Raw genomic sequence first — 14,278 nt, 5'->3', positions numbered from 1 at the left:
ACCTCCTCAAACAACAGAAATAATTCTTGCACCTATAATAGGATTTTCATACCCTCAAAATCTGCCCACCCCCATGTCAGACTTCTCAGTTCCAGAGTAGATGGTTAAAGTAGTCTTTAATGCATTTTTTGAGGTCTTTACGTAGTCTCTCCTCTCCCAGTTCTTTTTCCTCCACTCACATATTATATAACTGGCTAAAACACTACTTTTATAGGTCAGCAATCTTTGGTGATTCCTCATAACCCACAGAATAATCCCCAAATACCTGACATTCAAACTTTCTATAACTTTGCTCTTATCATTGTAATTTGCTGTGTATGACATTCCTGTAAAAACTATGGCTTTTGCAAAACAGGTTTTTCCCCATTTCCCCAACAACCCATTTTTATCAGTTTCTGCTCACTCCCTTATCCTTAGTGTAAATGCCTACACCCACTCACCGTATCTACTTAGATTATACATATCCTGTGCATCCTTAATTTCCAAGCTCAAGTCCATTCTTTTTTTCAGTACCTTGGCCACAATGCCTGTCTTACATAAATTTCCGTAGTCCTGAATATATTACTCGTTAAAGATTTATTATGAACTATGTTGAAGTCATGGCATTTATTTTTTAAGTAAATTGTATTTTAATTTCTTTGAGACTAGCACAACTTCAAGCACATAGTAAACATTCAAAAAATCCTGTCTTTACTATTTATTGATTATTTGGTCTTGGGTCCTTAACTTGACTTACCTAACCATTAGTCTTCTCATTGGTGAAATAAGAATAACTGATACCTTGCAAGGTTGTTGTTAGAATTAGAAATAACATATGTCAAGGGTCTTGTATGACAGATAATATAATGAGGCATCCTTTCCCTAAAGCAGATTATCATCTAGCTCAAGAAATAAATATAAATTAAAAGGGGCAAACTGATACAAGGAAAAAATAATAACAAGGAGCTAGAAGACTTAATTCTCCTCCCAACTTAGCCTCTCCATAAATTAGTGACTTTTCTTCTCATTCTTTTCTAGGCTCAATTTTCTCATACCTAAATTCAAAAGAGGTAACGTGCGTGGTATAGAACATCCCCGAGGTCTTTTCTCACAGCAATACACAATAATTCTATAAGCAGAAAATAAAAACAAGAGCATCAAACTCTAATTCTGAATTTTGTGGAGTGTAGAGAGTGGAGAAAAGTTATTCAAGGACATTTTTGAAGATGAGATTCGAGACAACACTTAAAGAAATTAAAGGACAGAAACTAGTTGTAAAAGTAAGTGGGAGAGGAGCCAAGAAAAAGCACAGAGAAAGATTAATATCAATCAAAACCTTAGAATAGTTGTGAAGAAAAGCATGACCTCTGGCTGGATCTGAGGAGTTGGGGCTAAGATGCAGTTGGACTTGAAAGAGAGTACAAGTTGATGGAAGTCTTGAATGCCAGGCTGCAGAATTTAGATTTGAACTGATTGGCAATAGGGAGCTACTGAAGGTTCTGAGCAAGAGAATAACATTATCGTCATGAGCAAGATGATAATCGCATTTAGGGAATAATATCGTGGCAGCTACTGCACTGCTAATATCAAACTAAGAGGCTAGAGGCAGGGACAGCAAAAGAATCTGTGGGAACACTTCTTTTGAGGACAGGTTAAATTAGAATTCATCATCCCCGGGGCTTTAATAATCCAGGTGTGAGGTGATAGAATCCTTGACTAGGATGGCATGGTAGATTGTTTCATTGATCAAAGTATTCATTTTACGCATTCATAACCACTGATGTCAAGCTCGGTTGTATGACTTGCAATTCCCTTAATCTAATGAATATTATACATTTTGCCTTACTGAACTCATAAGGAGCCATGTGGCTATCTTTGACCAATAAAAAGTGGGTGGAAATGATACTTGCTACTTCCTAACAGAAGCTTTGAGAGATACTTCAAGGTCCCGCTGTTTTCTCTTTTCCCTCTGCTATGAAACTAGGAATGTTCCTCACAGGAGCTGCTCTGTAAGCCTAGATACTGGAGTGAAAAGGGAGTGAAGTAAATCCGTCATTGACCCAGAGCCGACATTTACATGTATAAGAAAAAAGAATTGTCATTGTAACTCACTGAGATTTTTGGAGTTATTTGTTACCACAGCTTATTTTAGCCTTAGCTGACTGATACAGATAACTGTAAAAGAAGACTCTATTAAAGAAAACAAAGAGAGAGAAAGGAGTTGCTGCTTTAATGAGGAAGAAGAAAGTAGCACTTCATGAGCTCAGGGCCAGAGGACATTACCTTAGCAGTGATGAGGACCTTAAAGGTTAAGAGGTAGGTGGAAGGCAAAAGGATCATTAATCTTGTTCTTGACATTCTGAATTAGAGATGATATTAGGACTTCTGAAGAGAGATTTCTTAGGTTCAGGTCTAGCTAACTTCTTTCCCACCCCTCACTTTCCTAACGTAAATCTAGTATGGGGAGGGCCTCGTTAGATCCAATGGAAATTAGCATTTCTGCAGCTCCCAATCCAGATCATTGAGTGTTAAATGTTTCTCACAGGAATTTGGCTTTTGATCCATAGGTGACGAGAGTCTAATAAGATGACAATAGTCAGTAGGAATGACTATTGGACTTGTAGCAATGATTTAGATGGACTGGAGGGGGCAGAAGGGGATTAATGAATCTGGATCTGATCTAGTGGGGGGCCATGGGAATGAAGAGGGATGGATGTTTTAGAGATCAAATTCATGTGATGAATTTACAGACTTGCTACTTTTTGATAGCACTTTTGTCCTTTATATTATACCTGAAATCCGTAAACCATCTGAAAAAGAATCCAGAAATTGATCTTTACTCTCATAATCAATCCATTACAGAGCCCGCCTTATGCTCCATCTGATTGCCAAGCTCATTTATCTATCATAATAATGACAGCGATGATGATGGCGATGATGATGATGATGATGATGATAGTTATTTAGCATCTACTATGTGCCTGGCACTGTGCTAAGCATTTTATACACATTCTTTCATTTAATCCTAACTGTAAATGGGCCATTTGTTAACTTAATGTCTCTGAGCTCCAGATCCAGCCCTCTATCCCCTGCTTTGTAATGCCGAAACTGGGACTTTGCAAACCACATTTCTGCTTTGCCAGCTGCTTCATGCTTGGCTCTGCCAACAGGGCCAATAGAGGGAGGCTGCAAGCCTGAGGGAGGGAGAAGGGACCTGCTGCTTCTTGTCTGCTTCCTGTTCTAGTGTCTCCCCAGCAACGCCTCCTCGCCCTGGCAGTGGAGCTCATTCCAGCAGCACAGTCAAATCTGGTTTGCTGTTTTCTCAACACCCAGAGAACCAGCCTCATTGTGCCCACTAAGAGACCCCAGTGCCCTCCTTAGAGGTGTGAGTCCCAACCCTGAAGGAACCCTCCTTAAGTTTCTAAATTTCAATAATTTTAGATCCTTCTCTTGTTTTCTTTCCCAGCCCCAAGGGTGTAGCTACTTCTCCCTGTTACTATCTTAGTGATGCCTTAGACGTATCATTTTACACTTTCTGTTGCCTAGTTAACAGCTTTGTACCCTGTCAACATCCTTTATATTTAATGCCTTCTATTAAAATAACTGGTGTCATTTCTTTCTCCTACTGTGACCCTGATTGGTACAGTGAGGTAAATATTATTCCTTTCTTTCCATAAATAAGGTAGCCAATGCTTCATATTAAGAGAGATTAAGTAACTTGCCCAATGTCATGCTGATAATAATTGGATTCTAATCGGGATTGAGACCTCTTTTTCACTCCAGAGCCCTGGTCATAACTGGTCCCGTCTCTGCTTCATTTTGAGTCTCATCGTCTTGCTCACTTTCACGGTCTCCTCTCCTTTGTGTCTCAGTGTGCACCGTCACTTGGCAGACCGCTCTTTCCCCTGTTCTCTAGGTGCAGGGTAGAAGGCCCAGGGAGTCAGGTGGTAGAGATGGCATCATCAGTGCATTCAAGCCTGGGACCAGAGATGGCTCGATCAGCTGTGCTGGTGCCCACATCTGCCATGTCATGAGTTCAGGACTTTGCATTCTAGGAACCACTTTAAAGCTTCTGCTGAAAGTACTCTCTACTCAGTGCCTCCTGACAGCATCAGACAGAGAGAAATGGAGCACTAGTGTGGACAGCTGGGTGGTCTGGGGTGGGAACAAGCCTGGTAGGAGTGAGCAGGCAGTGGGATCCATCTGGAGCACTCATGTTTGGCTTTTTTGTTTGAGAAATAAGCAGAGGCTTTCAATCTTGGTCCTCCATGAATAAAGCCATCCCAGGGTAATGTGGTTTCGCTTAGCACTGTAGCTGGAGTGCCCTTCTTCAAACAAAACAAAACAGAGCAATGCAAACAGTCTGTCCTCTCAGCTGCCAGTTTCCAGCCCTGGGGGTCTCCTGAAGGTCTGAAGTGGCCTGTGCTATGGGTGAGGCTGGGTCTAGTGGAATGGGAGGGTAGGTGAGCTGCTCCCTCTCCAGCTTCCAGGCAGCATGACCTAAGCTTTCCTTGCTGCCTCCTGAGCAGAGCGTGGGTGAGAGGGAAAATGCTAGTCCTAGTACTAGGCCTACCCTAGCCTGCCCTCAGCCTCATGCCCGTCTCTTTTACTCCAACTGGCTGGCAAGATGACCAGTTGATGCCTGGAAGGTAATTGGGGTGGCCTGGGAAGCAGGTAGGACCCTCTTGCCACTCATATTGCCCTTGCTCTGATTTCACAGATTAAGAAAGAGGCTGGGAAGGTAGATTGTCTGCAAACACTAAGAATGTGAGAAGGGCCAGACTGTTCACTGCGCCCTGATGTTGATGGACACTATTAATTGAACAAGCCAAAGTTGGCCTACGGCGTGTCAGGTACAGAGATGAAAGCGCTAACTTAATTCAGATAACGTGCTTAGTGGGGCACCTGGGTAAACACAACTCTCATTGTTGACATTGTGGAGTTGTCTATTTAATGTGACAGTTTTCTAGGAGACAGAGGTACAGTGTCTTGACATAAGGACACCTTCTTTACTAATTTGCATAAAGGCTCCACATGAGCACTATTAGTCCACTTGGACTACCCCCTTCCTCGCCTGCATGGCCCTGCTCTTGACTTCTGTTTGCGTCTGTGGTGTCTCTACGAACTAGATGCACACAGCTTTTTTTCTTTATTTTTGGAGAGGGATTGGGGAAGAAGCTGCTGGAGGAGGGAACAAAGTAGGGAAGATGGTGGGACTGGTAGTTCTTCACTCTTCATCTAGCTTGGAGGACTCTGAACTCTGGTCAAGGAGCAGATGGCTAAAGGAGGTAAAAACTGCTCAATAAACCTCAGTGAGGGAGGCGTGGTCAATGACAATGTGGATAACTTGCATGTGACAAGATGCTGGGAAAGAGGCTCTTCTCCTCTCTGCTTGGCACCCAGGACTCTTCTGGCCCCTGTGAACTGCAGGGCTCCACTGAGGGCAGCTTGTACCCTTGGTGGAAACTCTGCCCACCCCAGGATGGGTGGTGGCAGAGAGGTTCCCTGCAGCCTTGTGAGTGAGGAACTTGGATCAGTTGGCACTCGGGATGACAGATGCTAACTGTCTTTGTGGGTGTACCTACAAACCTCGCAGACTTTGGAGACAAACACATAACAACAGCTGTTTCTCACTCACCAAATATTCAGGAGTGTTGGGGGAGGTGTTGGCTATTTTATCCAGTGTTGTCAGGGTGATTCTCTCTAAGGAGGTGACATTGTATCACAAATAACTCTAACGGAGGAGCCCATATGGGGCCAGGGGGCATTTCAGGATGAAGGAACAAGTAGAGGGAGGCGCATGGCAGGCTGCTCTGTGTGCCGGGAACTGCAAGCCGTCCAGGGGAATCAGAGCCGTGGGTACGGGGAGAGTGGTGAAGATGAGAGAACTAGTGGGCAAACAGAACCTTGAAGGCCCTAGAAGGCACCTGGGTTCTCCTCTCAATGAGACAGGAAATCGTTAGCGAGTTTGGAGAAGAGGAGCCCTGTGGTTCGATGGATGCAGACAAGGCTCTTAAATTAGCAGCCATTTGAGGTTTGCTTATGGTGATCTTTGTTGGAGGTACTATTATTATTTCTATCCTAAAAGCATGGAAACTTCGCTAAGAGAGTTCAAGTAACCTATCTAAGGTCAGCCAGTATGGACGAGAAGCTGGGAGTAGAACTCAAGCAGAAGGAGCCGTGCTTTTTATCACTGATGGCTACCGCCTCGCCATTGCTGAAATAGCTCATCATGCTGCAAGAATCTTTTCCTTTTCATAGTAGATGTGACAGCATCCTCTACACTGCCAAGTCCTCGCTGACCTCCCAGGGATTTACTTCTCTCTGCAATCATCCTTCCCACTTGCCAGAACGCCCACCTGTCAGTGTTCTCTAGGGGATGCAAATGACTTTGGGTTAAGGATCTTATCTCAATTTATTGGGAGACCCTCCAGGGTTCCAGAGATCATGTCCCATTAAAGCCTGCACATTTATTTAATTAAAAACAAGTCCAAATGCTGAGGCTTGGGAGATTGCCTGCCCGGTTCTGCAAATCTATAAATCCCACTTCCTGCTGCTTCCAGGCCGACTGTAAATACCCTGAAAATTCAGCGTCACTGGAAATGTTTTGACCATTCTGCTTCTGGCTCAACGGGTAGTAATAAATAAAAATGAAAAGTGGTGGGAGAAAAAATGGATTAAATTTAAGGCTTAACATGGCTCAGCTCAGGGAGAGTGGTTAAGGACTTCGGGCTTGTCCCTGTCCTGTCTGACTGGGTCTTTTCATTCCTAAATCCAGGCTCTGAGGGCCTAGACAGCAATTTCTTGTCTCCTTGATGACTCACCTTCAGCTCTGAAGGTGGTGGGGACCCATGAGTCACCATCATTTCAGAAGTAGCTGTTGATGGGAACAACCCTGGTTTTGCTATCTAACTAGGGTGGTGATATATTCCCAGCCCGAAGCAAGCTCCAAGCCCTGACAAGGGCTTCCTATGAAGTCTTCATGGAATAAGGGAGCAGGATATCTGGAGGGTATTCTAGGAAACCTGGAGGTGTGGCTGCCATGCGTCAAATGAATTTGAAGTCAGAGTCTTGGGGCAGACTGAATTCTCAAAAAGGTGGGCTATCGTTTAAGGACTGACACATTTCCTAAAGCATACATTGCCTTCCTGGTCACAGCAGCTGTAGTGATGCAACAGTAATGATTACAGTACACCAAATAGCCCCAAGATGCTGCAATCCCAGGGCCTTTTAGTTTGCCTGAAAATGCCTGGGAGATCCATTTGTGAAGTCAACTCTAAGACAGGCAGACTTCCCAGGGCTGGTGGTGAAGCTACCTGGATTCCACATGGGACCAATGTGACTAGCTGGTCTGCTGAGAGGCTCCAGGGAGGCCCATTTAAGGATGGGTAAACGAGGTTTGGTTGTGAGTTCCTTACTCTGCCACAGCAGACATCTGCCTGCCCCGAGAACCTTTTCATCCGGCTCAGTCACAGCACCAGTCTCCCCCTAACCACATACTGACCCAGGGCTTCTTTCGGTGACTATTCAGAGGTTCCTGGGCTACTCAACTATGGCCATATCTCATTGCTTTTCGGTCAGCTTTTAAATCTCTGTCTTTTCCATTGACGAACTTTTATTCTAGTTGCTTAGCAGTGGCATTTTCAGTGCTCACTATCGTGGCCGTGATTGTGACGGTTTCTCTTCTTTTGTTAACAAAGCACACAAACACACGTGGGTGCACACATCCCACAGACCGCAGCCATCCATACACACACAGAGCTCTCCAATCAATAGGATGAAACCAAATATGTGGATCTTTTCTAGAGTGGGAGCAGCTAGACCGCTACAAAAGGTAGAATTGTTTCATTAACTTCTTGTTTTACCTGGAATTCAACTCTATTTAAGTAGAATTGTTTTATGTTTCCTGGGAGCATTAATGGAAAAGGACCTGATTCTCTTCAGTCACTAGGAGTGTGCCCTCTTCACACCACACTCCAGGGTTTCACCTTCGAAGATGAGCTCCCACGTCAGAAAGAACACACTTGTTTCTCTTTGGAATTCTATTCTCTGACATAACAGATACTAAGCACCTGCTATGCGCAAAATCCCAGGAGGCTTTTGAGGATGTAAGAATGCGTAAGTTACAGTCTCTGTCCCCAATAAACAGAGCTAATTGATATGAAAGACAATTACATATGTTTATATTTAACTTCATAATAGATAACATTACAGATCCAATCTAAATGAAACCCTTTTGCCATAGATTTTTTGACAATCTGGGTCTCCTTTTTGTTGGGGTTACAGTGTCATTGCAGGGCAGGAAACTCTTTTCCATATTTTGTAAATTTCTGTAGAATGTAGCCCCAAGGCAGAAGTGATTACAATTAGCTTCCGTTAATTAATTATGCCTATTTAAGTGCAGAAGCAGTATGGCCGGTGGGCCTGGGGCACCACCGCAGAAGCCCATGGAGGCCTGGGTCCACAACAGGGCCATTGTTCTGCCCATCCTTGCTTTTGGCCCCCCCTTGGCATCGGTACTTAACTGCTTCCCAGCTGAGTAGGTCTGAACCTGTTTACTAAGCCTCCTTGGCAGGGCTGTAATGTCTCCAGGCCTCACCAGCCTGTGGGGGCTAATTAGATCACATTTTCACTCAAATTTTGCAAGCTGACTATACTATTTGCATAACTCTGGCCCTCCATGCCTCACTTTTCTCAAAGTCTCTGCTTATTTGGGGTGAGTCCACAGGATGTATCAAGTATGCTCAGAAACCATCCGTAGGTTTGGGAGGTTCATGACTTGTTTGTCATTCGAAACTGCCGGTCTGCTGATGCCCTGTGTGAGAATACCTCTGCACAGGGCCCAGGTGTCTGCCTCCGCCCCACCTCGCCCAGGGCCTGAGCTGCTGGCTAGGGCCTCCATGAGCTTTTGGGTGGCTAGGCCTTGCAGAACCTTCTCGTGGTCTGGAGATTCATTTAGTGGACTGAGACGTTGGCACTGCTGAAAGTGAAACACTGCAATGTCCCTCATGAAAATTGTCCTTATGATGCTGCCCTCACTCAAGGCCTGTCTTCCAGTGCCACAAAGGTGTCCCTTGGCCCCTGCCCCACCTGCAAAATGTCACAGAGCTCTGTGTTTCCTGCCATTCCTACTCATGCTGTGGTCACACCACATTCAGAGGAAGGGACAACACCCTCACCCCACCCTGTGCCATTTTTCATATTTTGAGTTTCAAGGCTGCTCTGCTGTGTCTGAGGATCCAACATTCTCTTGTGCAAACGGCTGCTCAGCTCCTGGTTCTGGTCTCACTCCACTAGGGGCTCAGGCCCTGCTAGGCCTCCCCACAGCGTCTTGGTCAACACCCCCCACATTGCATTTCTCCCTAAGTCTCCACCTCTCATTCATTAAACTCTTCCCAGGTCCTTCAGCTAAAAGACAAGATGATGCAGATCAACCATGCAAATAAAAGCTTGGAAAGTGGGCGGGTCCTCATCGCATGTGTATGACCTTTGCTTGGGCTCAGCAGCCCTGCCACAAGAAAAGTGTTGAACCTCTAACCTGCTGTTCCTTTTTCTGGCATCAGACAGAAAGCAGCTTCTTGGCAGCCAGGTCCTTTGATTCCCTTTCCTTGATTTTCCCAGAGCTTCCTACAAAGATCACATGAGATAATGTAGTAAAAGTTATATTTAAATTGAAACTGGTTATGTCAGTGTAATGTAGGGTGAAACCATTACTGAATGGCTTTGGCCATGATATTTACTAGTATTTATCTAGTCATCCATTCAGAAAATACTTATTAAGCACTTATTCTTTGACAGGCTCTGTTCTACACACTGGAGATATAAGAGTAAGAGAATAATATCCTAGTGAAGAAAAATAAATGCTAAATAAATCAATTAAAAATAATAAATAAGAAAATATTAGATTGTGATTAAGTGCTCTCCAGAGAATTAATTTAGGATGATGTGGTAAAGGGTGACTAGGTAGCTCCTTTGAAGTGGGAACCCAAGGAAGGCCTCCTTGAGGAGGTGACTGCAAGTTAAGATTAGCATGAAGAAGGAACCATCTGTGTGAAGATCAGAGGAAAGAGGGTTCCTGGCAGAGGAACAGCAAAGGCAAGGAGGCAGGGTGAGCTTCATGAGCTCTGATGATGGAAAGAATGTAAGCCATCCAGGGAAGGAGGGGGCATGCCAGAAGGGATCGGTTTTTGGGCATCAGAAGACCCAGATGATAGAGGGCTCTGCCAGGCAGGAGAGAGATTCGTTTTTTGCTTTAAGCCTAATGGGAAGCAATTAGAGTTTGAAACAAAGGAGCCATATGATCTTTTTTATGTTCTAAAAAGATAACTTAGGCTGCTGTGGCAGGAATGGACTTTAGTGGAGCAAGAGAAGCAGCAGGGAGACCAGGCAGGGGTCTGGTATGGTAAGACAGAAGGGAAAGGATGATGATTAGGTGAATATATAAAACCCAGAGAGCACACACAGGTTGGCGGTCTTTGAAAGCACAACTGACAGGACTTGCTGATTGATTGGATGTGGAGAATGAGGAAATGATGGGACTCCAGAAGGATTCTAGACCAGCAACTGACGAAACCAGAGGCCCCTCACCAGCTCAGGATGTGGGTGGGGTGGCCTCGACTAAGGTGATTAGTAAAGTATCTGGAGGGTGCCCCCTGAGGTGGTGCCCCCAGCACCACCTCCTCCTCAATCCTCATATGTAATCATTGAAGAAACATGGAGAAAACCCACTAGAGGAATCAACTGGTTTCAAATTTTTTTAAAAAGCAGCTTTGACGGCAAAGCATAGCCAATTGTACAGGCTAGAAAGTCAGATAACTTTAAAATAGCCCAAGGCAGGTAGAGTGCATTAAAGTGGCCAACAGTTCTGTTTACCTGACAAAATATCCATGGCAGCAGGAGGGAGAGTTCCGGAGCTGGGCTGGTCTTGGGGATTTCTGATAACAGTCTTCATGCTGGAATTTAATTTGTTTTACTTAAAGGTAAACCTGAGTACCTGTTCTTATGAAGATTGCCAGCCCAGTGTATTCTTCAAGGACCTGAAAACCCAGACCCCAAAGGAACATTCTGTTTTGCCAACATGCACTGTGTCCTGGTGCTCGCTGACTTCACAAATACATCTTGGTGGAAATATGAAAAGCCTTGCAAAAAGGGTAAATGTATGCAATAAGGTCCCTCTGGGTGCTCAAGGACTTAATAGATCCCTGAATTTTATCACTGTACTTACTTTTAAATTAAAGACAATAACTACTCCTCACAGGTTCTTATTGACAAAAACACTGATGTCACCCAAGTCTATGACATGATAATCTTTCCCAGAACTGGGAGTATCCAGGACTAATTAGTTATGAGAACTTTTTTTTCCCCCTAAGTTCTGAGACGTTCTCCTATTCTGTCTTAGTCACACACACAGTTAGTCATTACCTGGAAGGGCATAAAGAGTTTATCCATGACTACCGTACATTTTGTACTGCTTTGTTAAACCAGGAAAAATGCAGACGGACGCTGAGTCACAGTTTTCAATTAGTTTTTCAATTCACCTGGAGCAAAGTTTTTCGATATCCATATTAATTTCATTGCTTTCCGTGTTACTCTGATCATATTCTTTGCGAAATAATTCAGTCTTTTGCTTGAGGGTATTAATACACACTGTGAGTGGGGAGCAGCATTATCAAAGTACTCTTGAACAGATGTAAAAATGGAAAGACAGCAAGATTTACTAACTCACATTCAAGGTCTATAGAGATGTGACAAAGAGGAAAGGAGAATGAGGCAATTAAGAATCTTGAAATCTTTGGTGACGGACAGAGGGGAGGAGGGTTGAGAGGCTGGGAGAACGGGGTGAAGGGTTAAAGAAGTACAAATTAGTAGTTGATAGTTGGGCATAGGGAGCATGGCAGATGAATGCAGTTAGCATTAATATGATGGCTAAGTGAAGGGCCAGGGGAGGAAGGGAGGAATTGGGGGATCATTTTATGAACATTATAGATGTCTAACCAATGTACTGTATACTTGAAACTAATTTAAATAAATTTGTTTTTTAAAAAAATCTTGGCAGAACTTTGTTACTTCTAGAAAATCTACTCTATGCGGTTTTTTCAAATCTAAAGTTTATTTAATTCAACAGATATTACATACCTATTATAAACCCAACCCCATTAGACAGAATAAGCACATTCAAGCGGTTAGTAAATAAAATATGTTAACTACTGCTGAAGTACAGAACACTGTAGATACCCAGGCCCTGTCTTAAGGAACCTTTATCTAATTGGGTAAACACGCACACATGAGCTAGTTCAATGACAAAACAAGGTGGACTATGAGATGGGATAAAATGAAAGGTGCAGACAATATGTGCTTTGAAGTCAAAGATGTAGAAATGATGCAGCCTGAAATTGTCAGATTTCTAACTTATGCTAATGATCCCTGTAGGACAAACATGATTTGGATGAGGGATACTGAGGGACAAGGCGCTCCAGGCAATGGGAACAGTACCTGCAAAGGTACTGCACTGGGAAGGATTAAGGTGTACATGCTGAGAGGGGAGCCCACCTGGTAAGCAGTTCTGGTGGAAATACATTGAAAAAAATGTAGGCTAACACAAATCGTGTCACTTGCTGTCATAGAAACAATATGCTTTTGGAGGCATTAATGCCTCACCTTATACTGAGTCTATGTGCACTTGTGGAGGAACTTAGTCACAAATAGTATTTCTTATCTATATCTGCAAAAGTTCAGCTGAAGCTAAAAAAGTTGATGATAAACCATCTCATTAAAGAAACTCACTTTCCAGGAAGAAGGGGCAGAATCATCGAATGGTAATGAATTTCCCTACCAGTCCTATGTGTTCATTTCCTCCATTGAAGAGATCTGACCTCAAAGGGATTAGCTTTTCATTTTTCTGAATTAAAAAGTAATCTCAGTAATCAGGAGATTCCTTGGGCTCAGAGGGTTCAATGGACTTAAAACCAGAATGACAACTCTAGAGGTTGTCCAATTCTAAATTTATCAGGGCCATTAATTCGCCATGTGTGTGATCCTGGATATAATTATAAAGCCAGTTTCTTCATCTTTAAAATACCAACACGTCTCAGAAAATGGAAGATAAGATTCATTCTCTCACTCACTCGCTCTTGCGAATAATGCCATGAATATAATCCAATCTATTCTCAAAGCTATGATTGGCTCTGCCACTCACTATTTGCATGAATTTGCAGAGATACTTAATTTCTATGGGCTTCAGTTTCTTCCTTTTAAAATCTTCATAATAATACCCTCTGATAGAGATATTTTAAAGATTAAGACAACATATGCGAAGTGTCTAGCACAGAGACTAGCATTCAAAACACACAGCTCTTTTTTCTTTTTGGTAAACCAGTATAGCTATTTAGTTTATAAAGCATTTTTATAATTTTTACACTAAACTTTTAAAATAAATGCAATTATTACCAGCTTTAGAGATGAAAAAATTTCAGAGATGAAGCTAAAAAAAATGCTAAGTCCAGGGATATGCAACAATAGGAAAAGCAGTGGAGATACCAGTTGAAATACTATTTCTGTGATATTTACCCTCTGCTCTAGCTGTCTTTGTTAGTGAGACACACAAACTGAAAGAAAACAAATTGTATTTGTATTTTATAGAGTGCATAGTGAACCCCTAATAAATGTGTTTCCCTTCTGAATTCCGTTAGGCAGCTAGCAAGAGCTCTACCTCTGTGGTGTCCCCTGTGGTCACCATATCACATGTGGCTATTGAGGACTTGAAATGTAACTAGTCGGAACAGAGAAGTGCTGCAAGTATAAAATACATGCTGGATTTCAGAGACTTAGTGTGAAAAATATGTAAAGTGGTTCTTAATAATTTTTAAATTGATTACATGATGCAATGATAATATTTTGGATATGTTCAATTAAATATTTCACCTATTTGTCATTACTTCTTTCTAATGTGGTTACTAGAAATTTTTCAGTTAAATATATGGCTCGCATTTGTGGCTTGCATGATATGTCTATTATACAGAGTACCACTGCCTAATCTTTTGCCTTTCCTCTCCTCCTTCCTCACCAGAATTCTGAGATCCTCTTGTCTGGTAAGCAGTGGTCTGCTCATCTACTTTATGCCAAGGTGTTAATGATCTCTCTCTCTCTGCAAAAAAAAAAAAAAAAAATACTTTTTTTTTAATAAAAGTACTGAACATAGAGGCTACTATGGCTCGCATTTGTGGCTTGCATGATATGTCTATTATACAGAGTACCACTGCCTAATCTTTTGCCTTTCCTCTCCTCCTTCCTCACCAGAATT

The 14,278-nt window shown here is 42.8% G+C and overlaps 1 protein-coding gene across 12 annotated transcripts in view; it reads right to left on the bottom strand.

Annotated features, from left to right (window-relative positions):
- ITGB6 (integrin subunit beta 6) overlaps positions 1–14,278 on the bottom strand; it is a 122,161-nt gene that overhangs the window by 86,050 nt on the left and 21,833 nt on the right. For 2 of the 12 annotated variants that reach the window (XM_011358692.2, XM_011358698.2), the window contains exon 2: positions 9,518–9,606. The exons of 5 other annotated variants lie outside the window; for them this stretch is intronic. In XM_011358692.2, coding sequence (XP_011356994.1) covers positions 9,518–9,606 — 89 coding nt within the window. Of the gene's footprint in view, positions 1–9,517; positions 9,607–10,851; positions 10,932–14,278 lie in introns of those variants that run through there. 5 more of the 12 variants (XM_023529824.1, XM_023529814.1, XM_023529819.1 and 2 more) reach the window with 5 other exon arrangements.

Source organism: Pteropus vampyrus, unplaced genomic scaffold (genome assembly GCF_000151845.1).
Source record: "Pteropus vampyrus isolate Shadow unplaced genomic scaffold, Pvam_2.0 Scaffold2, whole genome shotgun sequence".
In the NCBI taxonomy this organism is placed as follows: domain Eukaryota; kingdom Metazoa; phylum Chordata; class Mammalia; order Chiroptera; family Pteropodidae; genus Pteropus; species Pteropus vampyrus.
Note: the sequence above shows the minus strand (reverse complement) of the source record. Positions and strands in the feature narration are given on the sequence as shown.